The 23,978-nt window shown below is 38.8% G+C and overlaps 2 protein-coding genes across 6 annotated transcripts in view; one reads left to right on the top strand and one right to left on the bottom strand.

Moving 5' to 3' along the window:
• olfm2a (olfactomedin 2a) overlaps nt 1–23,978 on the bottom strand; it is a 49,514-nt gene that overhangs the window by 1,799 nt on the left and 23,737 nt on the right. For both annotated transcript variants that reach the window (XM_005468726.4, XM_003442089.5), the window contains exons 2-5: nt 10,419–10,568; nt 3,729–3,884; nt 1,864–2,083; nt 903–1,009 (exon numbers count right to left, since the gene is read on the bottom strand). In XM_005468726.4, coding sequence (XP_005468783.1) covers nt 903–1,009; nt 1,864–2,083; nt 3,729–3,884; nt 10,419–10,568 — 633 coding nt within the window. The remainder of the gene's footprint in view (nt 1–902; nt 1,010–1,863; nt 2,084–3,728; nt 3,885–10,418; nt 10,569–23,978) is intronic.
• LOC109201911 (uncharacterized) lies at nt 17,938–21,349 on the top strand. 4 transcript variants are annotated; one of them, XM_019357824.2, is made up of 12 exons: nt 17,938–18,080; nt 18,202–18,272; nt 18,380–18,499; nt 18,578–18,753; nt 19,055–19,126; nt 19,274–19,460; nt 19,603–19,771; nt 19,899–20,478; nt 20,735–20,850; nt 20,919–20,960; nt 21,046–21,117; nt 21,200–21,349. In XM_019357824.2, the coding sequence occupies exons 7-12, from the start codon at nt 19,721–19,723 to the stop codon at nt 21,281–21,283; spliced, it is 945 nt and encodes a 314-aa protein (XP_019213369.1). In that variant the 5' UTR covers nt 17,938–18,080; nt 18,202–18,272; nt 18,380–18,499; nt 18,578–18,753; nt 19,055–19,126; nt 19,274–19,460; nt 19,603–19,720; the 3' UTR covers nt 21,284–21,349. The 4 variants fall into 4 exon arrangements, 3 of the variants coding, with proteins under 3 accessions (XP_019213369.1, XP_019213367.1, XP_019213368.1); XM_019357822.2 differs by having other exon boundaries at nt 18,202–18,291; XM_019357823.2 differs by having other exon boundaries at nt 17,940–18,087; nt 18,202–18,291.

The following is a 23,978-nucleotide window of genomic DNA, read 5'->3' as shown; positions in this document are numbered from 1 at the left end:
CTTGCGTATTCAGATTTTTTTCCTCCTTTGCCTTTGGCTTATGAGCAACAATGAAATTTCCCCAGAATGATTATGATTATTGCTGTGGATGTTAATGTGGCATTGCTGATGTATCTGCCTATTAATACTTGGAGAGATTGAGGTGATTGAGCCAGGTGATTAAAGACAAAGATCAGAACATTCAGTCACAAAAATTGACCTTTTCTGTCCACAACATCTATTTAGGCTGTTATGATTCATTGCAGGAAAGAAAAAGGCCAAGCTCATCTCTCCTCTTAAACTTCATCAGTTTCCCTTCTCTTCTTCACATTGCTAATAATGCAGTCTTCCACTTTTCCAGCACCATCATTTCATCTCAATCACCATAGCCCACCCTTAATCTTCTATATTATTCTTCCCTTGTCTCTTTCCTGCTGCTTCTTGCCATGTGCCTGACCATACAAAACTGCATGACATGTCTGATCAGCTGAACCCATTACTATATCATTTGGGTCCAGAGCACACTCCTGGTAATTACCCAAGTGATTTAGAAAACTTTTGCCCAAACAACTCATTCATTTCTCCACTGATGATGAAGTGATTAATCAGCTGGAGTTGTAGTGACAGAGGAAGACAGGGAGGAGGGAAAGATACGCTATCCATCAGTGGCACAGCTTTGGATTCCCATTTTTCTCACTGTCTCCCCCCCTTGAAAGCTCATGAGAAGTCATTCTCACGAAAAACAGTGCATCAGTCACTGAAGTGCCATATAGTGGCACTGCTGTGACACACATTTTCTTCTTTTTTTTCCCTCACTGAGAAGGTTGACTGTGGTTATCCTCTCTGCTTGGTTGTCCTAATAATAATAATAATAATGATCCTGTGTTCCTGTATTGGTCAAATGTAGCAGCTGAGAAACTCACTCTGTTGTCGGAACTGGGTATCATGGTATCTGTCATCCAGGAGCCGAACCTTGACCCTGATGCACGTACTGTGATGGGATTACTGACGCCAGTGAGCTTCCCGCAGCCTGGAGGTCAAAGAGGCAGAAGAATTAAGAAAGCATGTATGCCTACATACCTAAGAGGACACACAGACGCACATGCACTCAAGTGTTTTCTCTATCAGATCACACTATTTTTCTTTTATAATTCTTCTGAAATATGGCATTTCATTTGGATTGGTTCAGAGCCAGTTGTTTTCACTATAGAGGTTTAAATTTTTGTACACCAAGGAAATGTACTATTTGTGCCGTTATCTTAGATAAATGTGTCGATAAATATTTTGTGCAGTCGTCTTCTGTTGTCTTGTTTTCATTTGTCATTCTCCACAATGCAATCTTGTCTTTGCTTTTTGAAATCTGTAATACACACAAACTGGTTCACTTTGTGGCATCATTTTTATATTTCCATTGTTGTTTTACTGTCCTGGTTTTTACCCAGTACTTAAAAAGTGAGCATTATTTTTTTCATAATTCTCTCTCTTGGTTCATTTTCAAATGTAAAACAATAATAAAACGCAAATTAGCTAAGGGCTAAACTGTAACTGCAGTCTTTTTTGTTAACTCATCAGTTTATATGTGTGGGATTTTTGTAAAATCATCAGTTTAAGCTAACACATTACACACAAATGCAATCTATTATTCATTCAATTTTTCTAGGCCAGTTTTTCTCAATTTATGCAGATAATTTGAGTTCAGAGCAAAGTGGAAATGTTAACAACATGCTACAGAGTTTTGACCAGCGATGATCCTAGTGTAATCATTAATTCTGTTCTGCGCAACTGTTGTCAAATTGATTAAATGCTGCAATGATATATGGTAATGAATTTTTAATTGGGTAACAATGACCACATACAAACACCCACAATCATTTCCATATATACCAAGTTTCTGCATGCAGGAGTGGAGTCTGGTTTCAAGTAGCAGGACTCTCTGTCGCAGCTCCTCGTAATCGTAGGCCCCCATCTCCTCTTGGATAGCCATAAGCACCAAGGACAGATTCCTTACTTCCTCCCGAAGACGCAGGATCATCTTGGCATCAGTCTTGTATTGTTCCAGCACTGGCAACAGGGGGAGCAGCTGGGTCACCTTGTCTTTTAACTCCTGTGATAGTTATCACAGAAAAGGGGGAAGAGGATTACACCCTTAGAGAATAGTCAAGATAGGGGATGCAACTGCCCTGTGACAGTGAGTGCAATCTTCCCTTGGTGTTTGTGGTTCATAAAGATAAAGGTTCTGGTTTATCTGTTCAAAACTATAGACTTTTGATTTTTAATGAGATTTACAATGTCTATTCTTAATATTTTATGTCAATACCCTGAAATTAGATGTCCTTTTATCTTCTTTCAAGGACAAAAGGAATATTTTATCTGTTTAAAAAGCAAATATTTTGTTGTTCAATGTGCTTGTTTCAGTTGTAGCACTTTTACTGTCTGTAAATACATTTTTACTTCCTTTTGAAAATGTTTTGGATTGGAAAGCCACCTATATGAGAAACACTATTCAAATTGTCCAAATGCCTGTGATCTGTTTTGGGTGATGAAACTTCACCTACTTGCTGCAGAGCTAGTTGTAAACTTGGACTGTGACTCATCGTGTGTTTAGAAGTTAAAAGAACAACATGTCCTTAGGTAGGAGTACAGGAAGCTGCAGGAGAACCTGGCTGCCTACGTGGAAAGCAGTGGGCTCAAGAGAGAAATGGGCGTATCAATAAAGTGTGGCCGCCACAGGAGGGGCTGTTTCCTCCTTGTTAAGGTTTATCGTAAATCTGGTGATGGAGCAGCTCTCAGCCCCGTGGCGCCACATCATAAATCTCATTTTCACTTTTTCAAGAAGAGAAAATTCACTCTCGTTAATCTCCCGCACTCTGCCATCGGCAACTTTAAGCTGCACGCATTCATCAGCCAACCTGGTCTGGACAAATCCAGCTTTTTCCCCTCTTTGTTGAATTAAGATAGATCAGAAGATATAACTCATTTCATTGTGCATATTTTAGTCATCTCAGGCAGTGCTGATGAATTGGTTAATTTTATAAACATCTTCATTACCTTCTTTGGAATGGCTTTCATAAAACACACTGAAAGCAAAACACAGCCATTCGTGCTTGTCCTTGTGCTGCAGTATGGACCCAGCGGTAAAGCACACTTAGCATTTATCAAGCCATCTTTTAATCAAACTATTTTATGGTCCATCTAATATCTGTAAGAGTGTGAGAAATGTGAAAAAGCCCCAGTAAGACAGCCTGCTGACAGGAAGACAAAAAGGCTTACTAATAATGGCAGCTAAGCCCTAGCTTGTAGACAGATAAGGTAGAGATAAATGTGAATGTATGTGCCTGTTATCTAAAGGCAGACAGCAGAATGTTAAGTATATCAAGTAGTAAGCTCACTGAAGATAGAGAGCAAATGGATACAAAGAGACAAATGCAACCCCCCCCCCCAAAAAAACCCCATTCTTTTTCTAGGTCCAAGAATTTAATCACTCATGAGCGTGCGATTTACTTGGATTTCTCTGTGCATGACTAAAGAACTCATATAAGACTGGATATGAATTTGTGTACCTATGTTTATGCTGCAGTGCATCGCGAGTCATACAAAATTTTATTGTCTGTGAAGAGCAAAAGAGATTGCAATGCATAAGTTTGGCGAGCAGTGCCAAATCAACAGTGTCTGCATTCACTTGACAATAATATACACACATATAAACACCAATGCACACACTGTACATGAGGAGACACAGAGCCAATTACCTGAAAGCCCTTTGGATTGAGGCTGCGGGGATTTTCAGAGGCCACCTTCAGCTTTCCATCTACCACTTTCATTAGACTCTCTGTGTTTCTGACATACTGTAGATCCCTGTATGTCCTTAGGTCCAGCACCTCCATTGACTGGCTGATGTTCTGAACCTGCGCCACAAAAACAAACCCACAATGACACTAATGACCGCGGGTTATCTTAGAGGAGGGGTTAGGATTTTTTTTCTCATTTTACACCTCAGTCACAGATCATTTATTGTAAGTTTCATTTTTACAGTTGTTCATTATTTAGTTTAAATTGCAGTAAATGAGTCAGCCAAGAAAAAAACAAACAAACAAAACAGCTGTCTCTGTTTGTATTTTCTCTTGTTCGAACTGAGTCTTGGTCTTTTCTCCCAATTCCTGCCTCTGGGTTGTAATCCTGCCTTCATAGTTTGGGGTTTGCATGGGTTTTCCAGATACACAGGTGGGGTGAAATGAAAACTTTGTGGCCTCAGTCGTGAATGTGAAATGTCAATAAACTTGTCCTTTACTTGTCTGCAGGCATCTTTTTTGTAGTACTCATGTGCAGGTACTAAAAAAAAAAAACTTCTTGCTCCCATTTCATTCATATTCCAAGTTAAATGTTACAGCCAAAGAAGAATGTGGAGGTGGCCCTATTTTTGAACTTAAATATGAAGTTAGAGAAGTTGGTTGAAACCACATAATCTGTGCTGTTTCGTTCATAAGCTGTAACAATTACTGAACTAAAGAATGGGCTTTAAAATGTACACTATCACATTGAATTATAGAATTAGGCATACAACTCTCAGTTTAAATAATTATGATGACAGGAATATTCAACAGTGATGACAATAATTTTTCTATGGTTAAGAAATGCAACTTCACAATCTATCAAAGTTAAGAACATTCTTGAAGAGGTAGCTGCATCATTGTCACAGTCTACAATTAAGAAATGCCTTCATGATAGGAAATACAGAGGGTTTGAAAAACGTTACAAACCAATTTGGTACACACAAAAACGGGAAGGCTCAACTTGGCTTTATCAGAAAACACTTCAAAGAGCCTGCAAAGCTCTGCAAAGAAAAACAAAATCTACCTACCGTCTGTCAAACATGGTGGAGGCAATGTTGTGACATGGGTATATGTGCTGACCAGTGGAACCAGGCAGCTCGTGTTTATTGATGATGTGACTGCTGATAAAAGTAGTAGGATGTATTGCAAAATTTAAAGGGCTATGAGCTCAGCTCAGATTCAAAACCAAATGGTGCAAAATTGTCAGATAGCACTTCCTAATGCAAGACCCAAATATTATTCACCTGAAATCAACCCAACAGAGCTTGCTTTTCAGTTACTGAAGACAAGTCTGATTACAGAAAGACACATAAAGAAATGGCTAATGAAGGTGGCTGCAGTAAATGCCTAGTGGGGCATCTCAAGGGAAGGAATGTAGCTTTTCAGTTGAGCCTCTGAAAATGGGGGACTGTGTACAGTTAATCTAATAAAACTAATGAAAATTAAAGCTGAATGTCTGTACTTTAATCACATTTTCACTATCTGGTTTATAATCCATGGCAATGGTGTGCAGAGGCAAAATTACATTAAAAATGTGTCATTTTTCAAAAGAAGTGATACAGTGGGAGGATTTAGTCTATAACTGCTAACTACGTGATTTGTGGAGTTTAATACATTTAATGTGCAGCTAAAAATTTTTAAATGTGTGTTTTGGCAATTTGAGCACCACAAGGTCTTTTCCATTTCTTTTATTTATTTTCAAGGGAAGGCAGGCATTTCTACAGCTGAAGGTGTGCAAATCACACATAAAAAAACACTACAGGTCAGAAGAAAGATATATATATATATTTTTACTGTCAATTTAAAAAAATATATACATATTAATTAAAAAAAAGAAAATTGGCAGCACATATAAAGCATGAGGAGGTTAAAAAAGCAGCACAGTCCTTTAAAATCTGTTGAGGTAATAAAAAAAACAACGCAGCTATACATGACTTTCAACATGCAATGAAAGTCAACAAGTTTCACTCATATAAAAATGCTACAGCTATGAAAATAAGGATAGTAAGCTCATGATCATGACAGCGTACAAAAGGTAATGGATGCCTATGAAATGTTACCAAACGAATCTCGTGGAGGAGCGAACATGCTGTTAAGTAGGCGTTTATTGAACACTCAGTTTTGCACTATGTTTAATTTTTACTAAGTACTCAGCTTATTCACTTTTGACAGCCCACTCTGTTTCTGCATAACCAACCTACTGATTCATGCACCCCCTCATCTCCTGCACGATGCACTGAACTGGCCAGAAATCACTTGAACATTGATAAATATTACTGGGCTGTCGTGTTTACCGGAGGCGTATGGGTACATATGTACAACTACCCACAGCAACAGACGCCCACCCACAATGACATGCGCAATCAAAACTCCAAGCAAGCAAAATATATTTATTCATATCACTCCTAACATAAACAAAAAACAGACCAAGCTCTTAAAGGTCAGCGTTTGGCACAAAGTCTGCTTTGCACCAAATGCTTTGCTTGCCTACTCTCTGACAACCCACTCAATTACTTTGTGTCCCTTGTTTTCTACAACCAGTTCATTCCTCACATGCTTCATGAACCGTCCTGGTTATATTTGGTCAGAAAATATATCCCTTCACTAATTAAAAGTGGCTTTACAGCACTACATGTGCATTAGATGGAAGAATGTGGAAGGGTAAAATGTTCCAGCAGGATGGACTCTAAACAAATGCAGTGTCACCACCCTCCAGGGCAGATGACAGCTGGGACCACTCAGTCCTCCGAGTTGTGGCATTTCATGCTTACCTTTGGTCACATAAGATTCTCTCTACCCTCACCAGCTCAGATTATTCAGTCACAGGTGTATCTGCTTCTTGTCCAGCGCGATGACTCATTCTGTACCAAATCCTAAAAACTGTCTTTATGTGTATTCCTCACTTTTTTTTTTACCTCAACACAGTTACATAGAGAGGTTAAAAGAGTACATGAGGTGTTTAAAAGTCTGTTGTGAGCACTCTTGCACAGTGTTCTTCGGGTCAGCTCTGCATTAAATGGCATTTTGTCTGGCTTTACAGAAAGCTGAATAGAGATTTTGCACAAGGCTACTTTAAATTCTTTGAACAGAGGGGCTGTTTTGACATTGTTATTGTATCCTTGGCTTTCTTTGTCAGGGAGAGATTTTGTGGATCTGGTCCAATCAAACATTTCACCCGCATGCTCTGAGTTCAAATGAGGATGCTTGGTGGGCATGGAACTATAATGTGCTTATACACAGAGAATACACGTAGTCTTTTAACTAACGTCTTGTGTCCAGCTGAAACAGCATTGACCCCAGGTATCCTCATTAAGCTGTGCTGTGGGCAGTAGTAGATGGGAGTGTTTGGTTCTAATAACTAGTGTCTTACAAGTAGTGTGCATGCTGAGGGCACAGACGCAGTAGCATAAACATCCACACTGTATGCAATATAGCATAATAGTAATATTTCCAGAGCTTGCAAAGCTCAGTTGATACTGTGTGCGAGGTGTTGACTATTATTGTAGTTTCTAAATCCTTATTTTATATAATAAATTGCATTTAGTTTCAAAAGATCACATGTAATGCAATTAACCAATGGAAATAGTTCAGTTAAAATTTACAGGTGTATAACAACCTATCAACAAATAACATTAAAGGCGTCACAAAGACAGTTATTATGGCTTATCTTAGTTAAAAACTGTTATAAAATGTGATTGTAATGCAGCAGCAATAAGCTGCAGTAATCCCTTTCTGTATGGCTATCAGTCTCTCACATCATTATAGAAGAAATTTAGTCCACTCTTTTTTTTCTTTTTAGAATGTTGCATAATTCCATTTGAGCAGTTCACCCACCAGGTTGGTGTCTGGACTTTGACTTGACCACTGCAACACACCGATTCTTTCAGTTTTTAGTTGTTCTGTTGTAGATTTGCTGCTGGGTGTGTCTTGTTGCATGGACACATTTTGGCCAAGGTTTAGCTGTCAGACAGGTGGCCTTACATGAACGTTAATATTTAACATGCTAACTGATGCCTGTAGAGTCTGAAATGTAGCTCTCGGGTTTTTTTGCCATTTCACTGAACATCACATTGGGTGAATTTGTTGTGACATCCACTCGAGGGAAGATTGGCAACTATCTTTTCCACTCATGCATAATCTTTCTCATTGTAGAATAATGGACTTTAAATAGTTTAGAAAGAGCCTTACAGCCATTCCCAGCAATATTTGCTTCTTTGAGATCATTCCTTTGTCTTTTCTCCATGGCACTGGTTAACACACACCTGACCAGGAAACTACCTCTGCCGTTATAGAGGTGGCCACATTGTCTGCTACTTACCCTCTTCATTTCTATAGTTTTTCAGAGGACTGCATTTATATAGGATTGTATGACTCACTTGAATCACTAAGGAAAAAAAATGGCAAAGTACTGTAAGCCATTTATTTATTTATTTTAATTTAATTAATCACTTACTGTTAATCAATGCAGTCTGCTTTGTTACAACAGTGAAAAATAGAAATATAAAATTTCAGTGGAAATTAGATCTGGAGACGGGTAATAAACAAACTGACTTGATCAATCCATGCAACACTACTCCAGCCAGTCAGCAACAAGGGGGCGTTTGTACTTGTATGCAGGGCAGGAGGAAGGTAAGATGGGGAAAAGAGGCCAGTGGGGAAAAAAGCTGACACCTTGGTTATACTGAACTCCAGGACATATTTGGAAACAATCAGAAAATAAAAGGTCAAAAGGGAAACCACTGAAAGAAACCACACTGGGATCTATGTTGGAAATGCTAATTATAATTTGTACAATGGCATGCTATTGAAGAAAAAAAAATATAAGAAACTACAAGCTGATTTTAATAAAAATGTGTCATCCTCCAACCTGGATTAACAACACCGGTGCAACTGGCTGTGAGACGAGTGCTCAAGAACTGTATGCAAAGTACAACGCCAAAAATAATGTGTCGAAAATGACTTCACTTTCGTTAAATGGGTGTCACCAAAATCAAGCAGCCCTCTACATGCCGGAACATGCACTTGCTTTGGATTCAGAATTAATCTAAAGTTTTCCAAATACAAATAGTATTTTATAATATGCACTTTTCATATACATTTTACCAGGTTATTTTTCCCAAAGGTTCAGAATGAAAATAAACTGAATACCTGTCAGTTCCCAAAGAATTATTTACCAGAAATGAGAAAAAAAACATCAACATGCAAACAGACTAGTGCATTTTTATAGTGCATTATTATAAAACTGAACTTGCAGTCTTTTAATATATATATAAAAAACTATTCTTTACACACACATACATACACACACACTGTAAGAGCAAATATGGAGACTATAAAGGAATATATACTTTGCATCGCACAAATGTGTAGGTGAACTTCTCTCACCAGTTTTACAGAGTTTGTCTCTTTATGTTCCAGGCTCTTCCTTTTCTGTTGGAATATGCTTCGTTTAAAGTGTGGATGAGTGTGGATTTTGTTAGTGTGAACATGTGCTTTAAACAGGAGCAGACAGAGACTGTCAGGGGAAAAGGGAAACTTCAATGAGAATGAATGCAATATGTGAATTCAGGTGTCTCATTGATCCATCAAGGCCTCGGAGCTTATTCAGCATCTCAATTTACCACCACCTCTCCTCACAAGACCACATCAATGTCAACCCCTCCTGTCTTTCCTTTCCTCCATTCTGCTTCTTTGCTCCTAGGCTTTCAGTTACTCGGTGAAGCCAGCCTCTCTTTCACCTTCTCACTGGTTTTGATTGTCCAAGAAAAAAATCAACTGTATTATGAATGAACTGGAGAGCAGACCGAAGATGCCATAGCCCATCAAGTACTTGAAAGGTGTTTAACGTCATTTCTCTGGTTTCTACTGTTTAAACAGACATGAATACAAATTAAATGAATTAAATAAATAAAAAGAGACAGGTGTGCTGCCTGTAGATCTGGATATTTAACAAGCCTCTGCGGATCATTTATGAACCTACCTGCTGTCTGACCTTAGTTGCGTGTTTGTGTTTGTGCACTAGGTATTAGCACGCTCTACGTGTCAGTCAGTAATGCTTTACTGCATCTAAATAATACCTAGATTTATTCTCTGCCTGTTGAAAACATCATGCATAGTACACACTACGTCATTAAATGTTATCAATATCACAAGCAAGCACAAGAGCTCTAATGAAATGTCCTAATCAAGCCAGATTTGGTAGCACAGTATTTCATTTACATGTCTCCACCTAAAGTACTTGTAATCTTCACTGACTTGTTAACAGTTAATTTTATTAATTTTCATCTCATTAATTTATATTTATAAAAGAAACATTGTAAGGCTAAGGTTCAGTGAATTCAATTACATGGGTAGGTTTTTGGATATTTTTCATTAGCAATTCATGATTCATTAACTTTCAGGTACTCAGCTGCTCAACAACAGTCTTCTGACTGGTATCGTGTTCATATGCACAACTGATCAACTGCGGCGTAAAGGAAAACCGTTCACTTCAGCAGCCTTTATGTGACAGACGGCGTCAGACACGAGCCCAGTGTGGCAGTTTGTGCTTGCATGTCTGTGTGGGTAATACTCGTGTCCCAGTGTGGGTGTGTTATTGACAGCTGTCACCTTCTCCATGAGCTGGCGAAGCTGCCTGCTGCGTGGGTCGCGGTTACACATGTTCTGGGCTGGTGCAACGACGGTACAGATACACTTCCCATCTGCGTCCTGCGCTGAACTGTAGATCTCCCAGCCCTCCTCTGGTCTTGGGTATAGAGCCTGCAGAAATACAGAGACACATATATCTTAGAGGCATAAAATAAAAAATAAAATATGGTTGTTTCTGTCTGCAGCTGTTTATCTGTGCTACCACCAAATTGGCTTTTCAAAATGCATGAGGGCAGACAAGATATTTTATTCTGCCAGCACGCATCAATGGTAATCTGAAAAGTGTTCCACCCTTATAAAACGTGTCTAAGCCAATAAATTTATCTAATACTTAAAAGTGTTGCATAAAGTCTTTTGAAGAAAAAAAAAACTCTTTTATACATCCCATATCATGATTGGTTGAGCCTATTCTGTCACCATAAATTAGCTGCAAAGTCATAATTTCTCTATTGCATTACTTTTTTCTTTGTGACTCTTTCAGAAATGAATCCTCTCCCAAGAAAATTAATGACAATTGCTCACCCCAACTATTCAAAACCATTTGCAGTCTAATTTCAGTTTTAACTGGAGATGAAGAGCGTGAGCACAGAGACTGACAGAGCTGGTAGTCACAGTGGTAAAAGACACCAGCAGGGAGAGATAGAGGATAGAAGAGTCATCTAGAAGATAATGGAGAGGGTGAAAGCTGAAATGGGTGTAGATTAAGATAAGACAAGACACACTGGTGGAAAATACACAAAGGGATGGAGAACACAGTGACATGACAAAGACAGAGCAAGAATTTTGTGGAGGATGAAGAAAGACAAAGATAAATTGGAGGAAAATGGGGATTTCAAAGAAAGAGGAAGAAAAAGGTATCAGAACAGGCTGTATAAAAGCAGAGCATCTAATAAGTTTGGACACAGAAAGGAAATGGAGCTGTTCACGATCGATAATGCAGCCCCTTACCAGTGAAGGAGGGGAGAGGCTAAAAGGATGGATGTCTCTCTCTGTCTAATCCAATCAAAAGCAGCGCTGTGCTCTTGCAATCACACATGTATGCATTACACAGTTTACGCAAAGGTTTTTCTGTTCTGATTTGCTCATTCACATTGCATCTAGCACAGCCAGCATATGACGCAAGCTGTAATAAGAGAAGAAAGAGCCTTTTTGGAGATGCAATTAAAGACCCATTCATATAAGAGGTCGGAAAAGTCTAGAAATAAAAAGTTATGTCTCAGCTCTGTGCCTCTCTCCCGCTTTCCTCTGAGCAGTGTTATGCTGTGATCTCGTCTCCTTGGGTCGGGGGATCAGATTAAAATGTCTTGGGGGACAGGGGGACTGTGTGATTGGAGTGTAAAGTAGCAACCACCCTGCGAGCCAATGTGCTCACTGTCACATCTTGTCATTCCTGCCAATCCCTTGGCACTCCACCCCCTCTCCACTCTTTCCGCTCCCTCTTTCTCTGCCTTCTTCTTCCCTCGCAGTTGCAGAAAGAGCGCATCTTAAATCTGACTTACTTTAAATCGAGGGATGGCAAACAGACTATAGCTATGTGAGGGACTTAAATATCCTGTGCCAATAGCAACAATGAAGTTCTACGCGTAATTCTTATCACATTTTCTCTTTTCCATTATATTCAATGCATATTAAATAGACTCATGAATTTTTTATATGACTGCATCTAAATTTAATTAAGCTAAGTAAGGAGAAATATTCTGTTCATATAGTATTAAATAGATATATTAGCTATATTTCAGGATGACTGAATTTCTACTTTCCATGTGAAAGACTCACCGTGGAACGTATTGGCACACTGGTTAAAATATCTTTACAGTATTATCAGTATTGCTGCATATTTTCCAGTCCCCGCAGTGACTTGCACTTTTTTCTGTCACTCAGTGCCTTTCTTATCATTAGTCTTCCTTCTCCGAGGCAATCGACCATCAAAAGTCTATAATATGGTGATACAGGGGCACAATAGCCAAAGCCAGAGTTAAGACAAAAGAGCCAGTCGCCACAGCAGAACCTTTCAGCTTTGTCTGATGGTCTGTTTCATTCTGCCATTGCCTTGGCATGAGGGAGTTTGTGTGTATGTGTGTGGGTGTGGGTGTCTTTGTTGGGGGGGCTTCTTTTTCAGCATCTACTTCCCTGCTCACGTCTCACTCGCTGTCAGGTTTCTGTATGTGCTGAAGTCTGTGACTATGCTTGTGTGTGAGAGCGGTCATCTGTGCTAAAAGTCTTTCTGTCGTAATGTCTATGTATATCAGTATGAGTATGCTTCAACATACAGTACTTACATAAATTCTTGTGTAATAATACACGCATTGTGGGATGACACTGAAATGCAACTACGCATCTGATCCACACCCTCAAGATGCTATGTTTGGAAATTCCTGCAGCTGTAATGCATGCTTACTGCAGAACTATAGAGTCTATGTAATGGCTGATATAATACTGTGAACGTGTGTAAAATACTAGAATGTGAAGTCACAGCTGGTTACAAGCACTTTCATTAAAACTGGCACCCTGCAGTGTTAACAGGTGGAGGTTTTCTAGATAGAAACTGCAAAATCTACTTAAGCTGCTAATTCTTAAGGTGTCTGCAGTCTTCGGTAAAATAACTGCATATCCATACACGTAGGGCTTGTCCGCTTATGCACGAGATATTCACTTTGGGCTTAGCTAGATTTTTGCCAATGGATGCAGAAGTGTGCATTAATTTTTCATATTGCTATCAGCTTCAAAGGGAGCCACAGTTGGTGTCGCACCAACTTTTTTTTTTCTTTCCCAAATGAAATCTTACGTAGCGGGCAGTAGAAATTCAGCAAAATAAAATCAGAGGCACGTTGGGTTTTGTCAGAAAGGGCATCTGCTGTAAAAACTTTGCCAAATAAAACATGTGGAGCTACTTGCTGTGGCGACCCCTTGCGAATAAAGGAGCAGCTGAAAGTAGCTTCTTTTAATATCAGAGCCATGTCAGACCTATTATCATACTTTCTTCATTTTCCAACATGTTTAATATCACGCTGTGCTCTTCCTGTGCTTTTCCAAGCCAGAGAGTTTTCACAGCAACCAATCTTCTCTTCTGTTCATTAAAGTTTCATAAATGCTGAGCTGAAATTAAGAGCTTATTTGAATCACTTCCAGTTTCATTACCACCCACCTATCCGTTCAGCACTAACTTCACCGTTCTCATCACAGTGGCAGTTCAGGGAGCAGGAGAGAAAAGGTAATTCTTAAATGCAAATGTGCATTGTCCCTATATGCTTTGTGCCCAGACGGATCTATATATCAGAGCTAGTGATCTCTCACATTGAACATAGTGTCATAAACTTAAATATGTTTTGGAAGGTATTAATGTGATACGATTAAGGCATCTCTAGAGAATGGGTCATTGACATTGGTTCATTTAAGACAGTCAAAACTATGTAGTCTAGCAAACATCTCATTAGTAATGAAAAAGCTAATTTCTCAATATCTTCCTTTATCCATAATTATGTTCCAGATATGCAGAGTAAAATCGAGTGTGAGTAATGTTTGCATACTGTGTGCTGCTCGTGTATTAGTGTGCTGCACTTGAGTAGTGACGATAACATAACCTGAGCTGTCACCGTGCTATCAGTGCGGCTAGCTGGAGTACCTCAGGTTTAAAGGATAATCCTTTTCTCCCAGACACAGATGGTTTCAGCAGAGGGGAGGCGTTTAGCTCCCTGTCCCAGAAATTTATCCATTAGATGTATGGGATGAAATAAAAATATGTAATGGACAAGTTTGAAGCTGTCACATGGTTGCCATGTAAAAGCCCATTAATGGAGAAGACAGCAGCAATGAAAACAACAGCAAACCACAAAGGGCTGGAGAAATTAAAAATCAATTGGGTTTGCTCACTAAAATGAAAATTATTCGTTAATATTTCTGGATTTCCCACTTTGTGCCAACTCAGAGTCTCCTCCATTTCCATGACCTCATATCAGATAGCCTGGATGCATGACATCCCATCACCATCAGCTGTAAGCATATCTTCAAACCACAAACTCCCATCCTCCCAAGGGAAAACTGATTAAAGGAGGAACTGCTTACTTTCATAGGCAGAAAAGGAGAAGTGAGAAGTGGCTCTAATTTCCTCTAGCTTGGTTTAAACGGTACCCAGTTACAATGCTGATTGACAACTTTAGGGGAATCTCTGCTGAGAGAGGTGAAGAAGAGATGCTTCTAAACTGTTTCCTGTTGCAGAGAAATCAGATCTGATTCCCCAAAAAAACTTACTAAGTTGAACCATTATCTGAGTGATTCTCTGTAGCACAAAGAAACTAAGAGTGCTTGGTTTTGTTAATGATTAGCAAAGTTTAGAGGTATTATCCAATTAGACATTTGAGCTGGTGGTATCACTGCTGATTTGCAGGATGGACTTCCTCTGGCGTTTCATTAAACCAACCCTGGAGCTTGCTGCTGTAAAGCCAGAGTTAAATGAGATCATAAATCTACAGCTCCCTACTTTATGAGCATGACGGGAAGTCTATTATAACTTTCATAAGCAGCAGGCAGAAGGGGCAAACAGGCAGAGGCAGGCACAAGTTGTGAGATATGGAAGAGAGCTGACCACTACACTGTGAACTGCCAACACGGCTGAGAAATTGCAACACTACCGAGGATGGACAGGTTAAGAAGAGGAGGAGAGGTCGAGCTGTACACGGAGAAAGACAGAAGACATAGAAGAAGATAAAATCTAGATGTCATTGAGAAGAGGAATTCTTATTCAGGAAATAAAATATGAAGTTCTACCTATATAATCTTTTTCTTTCCTTCATTGTCATCCAGCAGTGGCAGCTTTCATAATCAAAGTTATTTTGCTTTACTTTCTTTTCCTCTCTGTCAGCAGAATGATGCTTTATGCCAGGCATTAACATCCATCAGTACTTGTCCCCACAAAAGTAGACATCTGTCTCTGCTGCACAGTGTTCGATTTTATCTATATTACACCCAAACAGTCGGTTCTCATTTTTCAGATTTGCCAGTTATTGCTATAATTGAGTGTATATAGATAAACATGCAAATGCACACATTCACTCTTCAAATGAACAATCAGTAAATCCCTAATGCACAAGCCAGCTGCTGGGCTTTAAAATAATAAAGACACCAAGTGAAGTCCCTGGTCTCCTCTGCTCCCAAGGAAAGTGATTAACACAATCAGCTCAGCATGGTTGCCAGTCAATAATATGAGTCATAAACTCATCATGGCCCTCTCCCTACTGCCTCATTTTGGCTCCCTACTGCCTTTCTCTCCGTCTTTCTCCATCACCCTCATGACTGCCACCCTTCTCAGTGGCGTCCTGCTCGTTTTCCATCTGCACCCAACTTGTTCCAATCCACCTCACACTTGAGTGGCAGTGGGGGTGGGCATATGCATCAAGTGTTTTTTGAAGGGGGGGGGAGTTCTTGGAGAGGTGAAAGAAAATGACACTCAATGGCACACGGCATGAGCGCGCAACTGCAACTCTACACTTTTTCGAGCCAGCGCCGTGCCAGGTGCCGTAGTGAAAAGCATTTGGATTCTGCTCTTCTGTTACAGCGATGTAAGATAGCTCTATCATGTCTGGTGCTAAACACAGGCAAGAGAGTGCCAGGGTGGCTTATGTGAGAAAACACTGTGTAAACTGTTATAACACAGTTAGTGTTTCATTGGTAGAAATATGGATTACAGAATTGCTTTTGAAAAATGAAGGAATTGCAACAGGCGTGAGTCCTGCAGGGTGGAATTATACTCTTATAATGACAAATGAACCATGTCAAAACCCTGATTCCCTTTTCTGGGATCAATGCCGCTTTATGCTAGACTATCACATAATTAATTAAAGTTAAAAACAATTGAAAATGATCTTTTATAGATTGGCTGAGCTTGTCGCTGCTCCCACTGCATCCCATTAACCTGACATTAGATTACACTTGTCAGAATCCCAACTGAGATAAATTTCATCGAAAGCAGCACAATGAATGTAAAAAATAGAGTGTGCAAATAAAAGCCTGCGGTCGTATTTAATTTTTAATCCATAGCTGAGAATCAATTTTTACAATACACTTTATTGGATTCCGCAGTGGAAGTGATAAAGTTTACGGTCTCACATCCTGACAGGGGCTGCGTGACCCCAATCAGTTTCTGTGTCCTGCCTCTTTGTACACTGCCGTTTGTTGTTCCACTCTCTCCTCTGATGGTGAGAATATTTTATTCAGACTTCTTCCTCACAGCTTTCTTATTTTAGATATCAAAGGGAGCGTCACCACATGCATACACATCCAGGCACCCTGCTGCAGTTTTATTGAGAGGTACAACAACAGTATGATTATAACCTCTATGCCAGTCTTGTGCACACATACCTGTATTTATTTATTTATTTTTATCTATAATGAGGCAGTTATCCTTGAGTTATGCTGTGTTCACTCAAAGTGTTGAGAGATTCAGTGATTATTATTATGTAGAAAAGCAGGCATTTTTCATCTCAACAGATTTTCAGCTTTAACTTAGAGCACAGCAGGGTTCAATTCATGGACAAGCCTTTTTTTATTATGTGTCTCGCACTGTGAATGTGTCCTTTTATGTCGATAACTAAGGACACACAGCTCAGTTTTTTTCAACGACAGTTGTTGCAGGTTGAACATACTAAGCTGAAGAACACCAAACTGCAATAAAGACTTGGTGTATCACAATTTATAGCAGCTAAATGTTTGAATTGCAGTAGTTGTTTATGGTAATTATTCTTTTTGGAAGGCAAATTTGGAAGTCTCCTTTTTTCTCCTAAACCTCTGCCCGAGATAATAAGTGCTCTCCTTGACACTGTTTTCCAGAGGTGTGGACTCGAGTCACATGACTTGGACTCGAGTCAGACTCGAGTCATTAATTTTATGACTTTAGACTTGACTTGAAAAAAGGTTGTAAGACTTGTGACTTGACTTGGACTTTTACACCAGTGACTTGGGACTTGAATTGGACTTGAACCTGTTTACTTGAAAAGACTTGATATTTTACCCAAATCTAAAATTTAACATACATATTATATAAAAAGTGCGGACCATTAATTCACTTTATTCATTCATTCATTCTTACCACACTCCGTATGTATGTGAGCGTGGGCTGTAGCACAGCCAATCAAATTAACCAGATTTGAAAAAAACAAGAACAAAAACGCTCGAGCCAAAAATGCTCCCAAGAGTAATTTCTTTCGGGTACATAAACTACGAAGTAGTCAACAAAAAACGAAATGCAATATGCAAAACATGCAAGAAGAGAATCACAAACGGAGATGGAACAACTTCCAACTTTGTCCGACATTTGAAGTTGCATAAAGAACGGTAGGTGGTGCTTTTTTTTCTTTTTTTTTTGCTACGATGAGACAGCTGACTTAGCTAACTTCATCTTATTAGCAAATGTTCTTCGGGCTACGTTGATGATACTGTTTGGCTTTAACAGGTATGATATGTTTGTCATGCTATTTTAAATCAGGTGTTCTGGGAATTTCTCCTACCCCGCAAACCGTCCTACCCGTTGTTCCTGAGCATGTGCGCGCATGCGCACAACGCATAAAGTGAAGCAAAGCGCATCCGGCTGTGATTTAATGCTACCCCGTTGTCATATTTGCAGGAAAATAGGTAAGCAGTAAGTATTAGTACTTTTTATTGACGTTGATACTTGAGTTTTTTAAGCCTTTGTGATTGTTTGTCAATATTAAAGTCGCTATCTGCTTTCTGCACAAAACTGTCGAATTTGCAGCTTCGGTGAAGTCTGCTGTCAAGTTACTGGACACGTTGTATTTGCACAACACTTCTGAATCCGCAGCTTCGGTGTTTTAAGGCTGTTTCGGTAATGTCGTTATTTAATAAGTTAAATTATTTGCATTGTTAACTGCACATATTGAAGCTCAGAAGAAAATGTTTACTTACATTCGTAGATATGGAGAAGAAGTGGGAAGAGATTTACGCGTTTATTTCTGCGGGCTCCAACCCTTCAGGATATGACAAGGCTCAGAGGCAAAACCTCAGAAGATATGCCTCAAAATTCCAACAAAAGGGTCAGTAATTTATTGTTAATACTAACAACTCATATATGTGGTTAAATTAATTTATAAATATATATTGTTCTACTGCAGATGGAGAACTCTTTGTTGGAACCAGAAGAGTAGTAAAAACCATGGATGATGCCAGGAAGCTATTTCATGAGTTTCATTCATCTCCAATTGGAGGACACACTGGCACACACAAAACGCTAAATGCAGTGTGTTCCAGATTTTACTGGTTTGGTATGATAGTTGACATTAAAACATGGGTATGTATTAACTGTTTGCATTGTTGTTAAATGCCGTTTAAAATAAGAATTTTTTTTTATATCAGTTAAAAGAGAAACTGTACGCTTGCAAAATATAAATAAATATGATTAATTAGTGATATTACAGTAATAACCTGTAGGCCTGGCAGAGATTTGAAGACACACACAAAGTTTTGCTGCTAAATTGTTTGTTCGTTAGAGAATATATCATTAATGATGGTTTGGTTTTTTTTGTGTTTTTTTTTTATAAATGAGAATGTTGAACATTTACGTGAACTCCATAAATATTTTTACCTTAAAGATTCTGGAATGTGACCAGTGTCAAAAAGTTGGGAAACCACTGACTGCTGTGCAACCGTTGCAGTGTATTCAGGTAAATATTATGCCCCTTTTACCCATCAAACTATGCTTCTAGCTCATATTCATGAAGGCAGGAGTGTTTGCCAACTAATTTTAACCATCGATGTTAATGTGTACATTATACAAATTGTTATTCAAATTATTAATTTGTCCTTGATAGGTGTCTGAAGTGTGGGAACTTATTGGTATAGATCTTACTGGACCTCTTCCTAAAACGTCAAGCGGCTTCCAGTATATACTTACTGCAACTGACTACTTTTCAAAATGGGTTGAAGCTTTCCCATTAAAAACGAAATCTGCATCTGAGGTAGCCAATGAGATGAAAAGACCAATGACAACATAAAAAGGTATGCATAATTTTTATCTATCAGTTTTTAATAACATTACTTATGTTATTCAAACTTAATTGTTACTTAATAATTTATTAATTTCTTTACTTCTAATTAAACTTTCATTACTGTCTTTACATATTTCGATGCCTGCATTTAGAGCCCTCCGAAAACTGGTGAATGACCAGCAGAATAACTGGGATCTGTATCTAGATCCCACCCTGTTTTCACTGCGGTCAAAAGTACACACCACAACAAAATACTCACCTTTTTTTCTGATGTATGGAAGAGAGGCAGTATTTCCATCAGAAGTGCCTGCTCAAGTGCCGGTGAGTGTTTGTCAAATTCTTTCTATGTTAGAACTAAGAATTGAAACCATTTAAGTAAAAAACCCAGTAATGTCTTTATGAATATGATATCATCTTGTTTTAATTGCTAATATCTACAAAATTTTAGATTTCCAACATCATTCTGCCAGACGACAAAAGGTACAGTGACTATGTACAGTCTGAAAGTGAAGCACAACATGCAGTTAAAGAAACTGCGCAAGAAAACATTGCGAAGTCACAAGACAAGCAAAAGGTTGCATACGCCAAGCAGGTCCTGAAAAAGTACAAAAATGTTGTGTACAATGTAGGGGATCAAATTCTGCTTCTAAATATGAGGAAACGTGGGCGAAAAGGAGGAAGACTTGAACCAGATTTTTCAGGTCCCTACACAATTGATGACATCAGTGGAAAATGTGTTGGACCGAAAAACGCTGAGGGAAATACTTTAAAAAGTCTATACAGTATTGACCACATTAAACCTTATAGAACAAGCCACCCTGTCCAAGTCTCAACTCCAACTGAACCTGTTGAGAGTAGCCCATCTTCTGAGATGCAGCCTTGCAGTCCTCAGCATCATCCTGAAGCGCTGCAAAATAACAGACCCTCTGTCATACAGTTTGCACCAAAAATAGCTCAGGTAAAATCAGTCCAAGCACCAGAAGAGCTTGTACCAGTGACCCCCCAGAAACCCAGCACGCAAGAAAAAGGTGGCATAGCTAAAAATCTCATTCTGACCGGTTGGTCAATTGTTGCCAGTTTGGCTAGTCGAATGGATAGAATTTTTTTTTCTCCCCTCTTGCTAATTTTGACCTGTTGGTCCAATTTTGGCTAATTTCTCCCCTCTGGCATGGTTATTTTGTTGGCCTGTTGGACCTTGTCTGTTTGTGGCCCGTTGGCCATTGACCGTGATTTTCAAATGGCAACTGTTATTACTAAAGAAACTTATCATATTTTGTTTTTTAGTGAAGTGGCTTTGGGCTGCAAAAGACACCGGGCGTGTGGAGGCAGTCGTTGGGCCATACAAATTGTATGACTCTTCTTTTCGCACACTGGAGGACAGTGGGTGGCTTTCTGATGAGGTAAGTGAAGTAATCATTTTTGGTCCTAGTGGTGGTCTGTAAAAATAATCTTCTTTTAATCCAAACAGGTCATTGATGGATACCTGCACTGCCTCATTAGGAAACAAAAGGCAAGTAAGAACGTATGCCAGTTATTTCACAAAAGCATTTTATACAATTATGTAATCTTTTAAAAAAACCTCTTGCATTTTTCAGGAACCCGTGTATCAGTTGTCTTGCGTTGTTGCAACCTCTCTGTTTTCTGGGAAGTTTAAATGTGTCACCAAGGTAATGTAGATGTTATATAGGTCATATAGTGCATGTTATGTAAATGAATCTAAACCTTTATAAACTTAAAAATATTCCACAGATGTTGTTTCCGGCTGAGGACATTTGGTTGTGCCCACTGAACTTCGGTGCACACTGGATCCTTGTGGTACATTGTTCTTTTTAGCAGCATATTCTTATTTTGAAAATGCTTACAACTGATTATGTTTACTTAAATTAGTGTACTACACATATTCTACTAAATACCATTTTTATTTTAGGTTGTAGGTTTGACAACCTAGTGTGGAAAATGGAGACTCTGCCACACAACAAGCAGATGGACTCCAGCAGTTGTGGAGTTTTAGTGTTGAAGGTATTTAATAAGCCATTGTATTTAATTGTATTTATTGTATTTAACTAGAATTAAGTTAATCAATTGCAATTACTGTAACATATTTTACAGTTTGCCGAACACTACCTTATGAGTGGAGAGGTTACTAGGGTGCTGTCCACTCCAGAAGCCATTGGGCTGCAACGCACAGAAATTGCTTGCGAACTGCTAGAACATCAAAGTAAGTTGAGTCATGTGCTTTTGTATTGGAATAGCACTTTCAGTTTTGTTTAAAAACTGTTATGTTGAACGCCGGTGTGTTTCTAGGTAATGCTGATGACTACTGTGTGGTTTGTTCCATGCTGGAAGCCGATCCTGAGTCCAGTATGATTGAAATGGTAAAACAAATAAACCACAAATGCAATATACAGTTGCTTGCAACATTATTCGGCCCCCTTGAACTTTTCCACATTTTGTCATATTACAGCCACAAACACGAATCAATTTAATTGTAATTCCACGTGAAAGACCAATACAAAGTGGTGTATACGTGAGGAGTGGAACGACAGTCGTACATGATTCCAAACAATTTTTACAAATGAATAACTGAAAAGTGGGGTGTGCGTAATTATTCAGCCCCCTGAGTCAATACTTTGTAGAACCACCTTTATCTGCAATTACAGCTGCCAGACCTTTAGGGTATGCCTCTACCAGGTAGAGACGTTGTTCTTTCACGTGGAATTCCAATAAAATTGATTCATGTTTGTGAATGCAATCTGACAAAATGTGGAAAAGTTCAAGGGGCCGAATACTTTTGCAAGCCACTGTAGTAATTATTTTCTCATGAAATTCGTAATGTTGGTTAACACACTTACACCCCCCCACCCCCCACCCCCCTTCTCCCTCTTCAGGTGCAGTGTGACTTTTGTCTCAGATGGGCACATTTTGGATGTGCTCAATATGAGAGCAGCCTGGTCAAGTACTTGTGCGACAAATGTGCATAATTGTTATGAATACTGTTTCTTTTCCACTTCTTTCTCCCTGTGTTCTGTTGGATCTGTAAATATCAAATATATATATCTGTATATATCTGTAAATATATGCTGTCAGTCACAGTAAAGTACAAAGAGCAGCCTGGTCAAGTACTTGTGTAAAAAAAAATGTGCATAATTTGTTATGAATACTGTTTCTTTTCCACTTCTTTCTCCCTGTGTTCTGTTGGATCTGTAAATATCAAATACATATATCTGTATATATCTGTAAATATATGCTGTCAGTCACAGTAAAGTACAAAGAGCAGCCTGGTCAAGTACTTGTGCGACAAATGTGCATAATTTGTTATGAATACTGTTTCTTTTCCACTTCTTTCTCCCTGTGTTCTGTTGGATCTGTAAATATCAAATATATATATATATATATATATCTGTAAATATATTCAGTAAATATATACTGTAACTATAATGGAGTGAGTTCATTGTCAAAGTTTATATAGTCAAGTGTTCCAATCACTTCAATGGTGACAGCTGTATAACTTAAGCACCTTGGCATGCAGACTGCTTCTACAAACAAGTGCCAAAACATGCTACCTTTGTTATTATAAAGTAGAAGCATACTCTGACGGGAAGAATTACGTGCCAAAACATGCTACCTTTGTTATTATAAAGTAGAAGCATACTCTGACGGGAAGAATTATGTGCCAAAACATGCTACCGTTGTTATTATAAACTAGAAGCATACTCTGACGGGAAGAATTACGTGCCAAAACATGCTACCGTTGTTATTATAAACTAGAAGCATACTCTGACGGGAAGAATTACGTGCCAAAACATGCTACCTTTGTTATTATAAAGTAGAAGCATACTCTGACGGGAAGAATTACGTGCCAAAACATGCTACCGTTGTTATTATAAAGTAGAAGCATACTCTGACGGGAAGAATTACGTGCCAAAACATGCTACCGTTGTTATTATAAAGTAGAAGCATACTCTGACGGGAAGAATTACGTGCCAAAACATGCTACCGTTGTTATTATAAAGTAGAAGCATACTCTGACGGGAAGAATTACGTGCCAAAACATGCTACCGTTGTTATTATAAAGTAGAAGCATACTCTGACGGGAAGAATTACGTGCCAAAACATGCTACCGTGTTATTATAAACTAGAAGCATACTCTGACGGGAAGAATTACGTGCCAAAACATGCTACCGTTGTTATTATAAACTAGAAGCATACTCTGACGGGAAGAATTACGTGCCAAAACATGCTACCTTTGTTAATAAGAGCAAGAAGCATAATTCTGACGGGAAGAATTACGTGCCAAACCATGCTACCTTTGTGAATGTGAGCTACAAGCACACTTTAATGGGTAAAAAGAAGTGTCAAACCGTACTGGCTTTATGAATATCAGCTACAAACATACTCTGATGGGCAAAGTTAAGTGGCAAACCGTCATACCTACTTAAATTTGTACTGGAATTATTGTGTGGCAGCAGAAATGTGCATAAATTACGTACAGTAGGACATTTTGCCAAAGTAGGGCAGTTTGTCATAA

The sequence above is a fragment of the Oreochromis niloticus genome, linkage group LG4 (genome assembly GCF_001858045.2).
Source record: "Oreochromis niloticus isolate F11D_XX linkage group LG4, O_niloticus_UMD_NMBU, whole genome shotgun sequence".
NCBI lineage: Eukaryota > Metazoa > Chordata > Actinopteri > Cichliformes > Cichlidae > Oreochromis > Oreochromis niloticus.
Note: the sequence above shows the minus strand (reverse complement) of the source record. Positions and strands in the feature narration are given on the sequence as shown.

Coding starts and splice junctions, on each gene's coding strand:
- LOC109201911 (XM_019357824.2), top strand. CDS start 19,721: ATGTATGGAAGAGAGGCAGTATTTCCATCAGAAGTGCCTGCTCAAGTG. Junction 20,479..20,734: donor ACCCAGCACGCAAGAAAAAG/GTGGCATAGCTA, acceptor TTTGTTTTTTAG/TGAAGTGGCTTTGGGCTGCA. Junction 20,961..21,045: donor GCCTCATTAGGAAACAAAAG/GCAAGTAAGAAC, acceptor TGCATTTTTCAG/GAACCCGTGTATCAGTTGTC.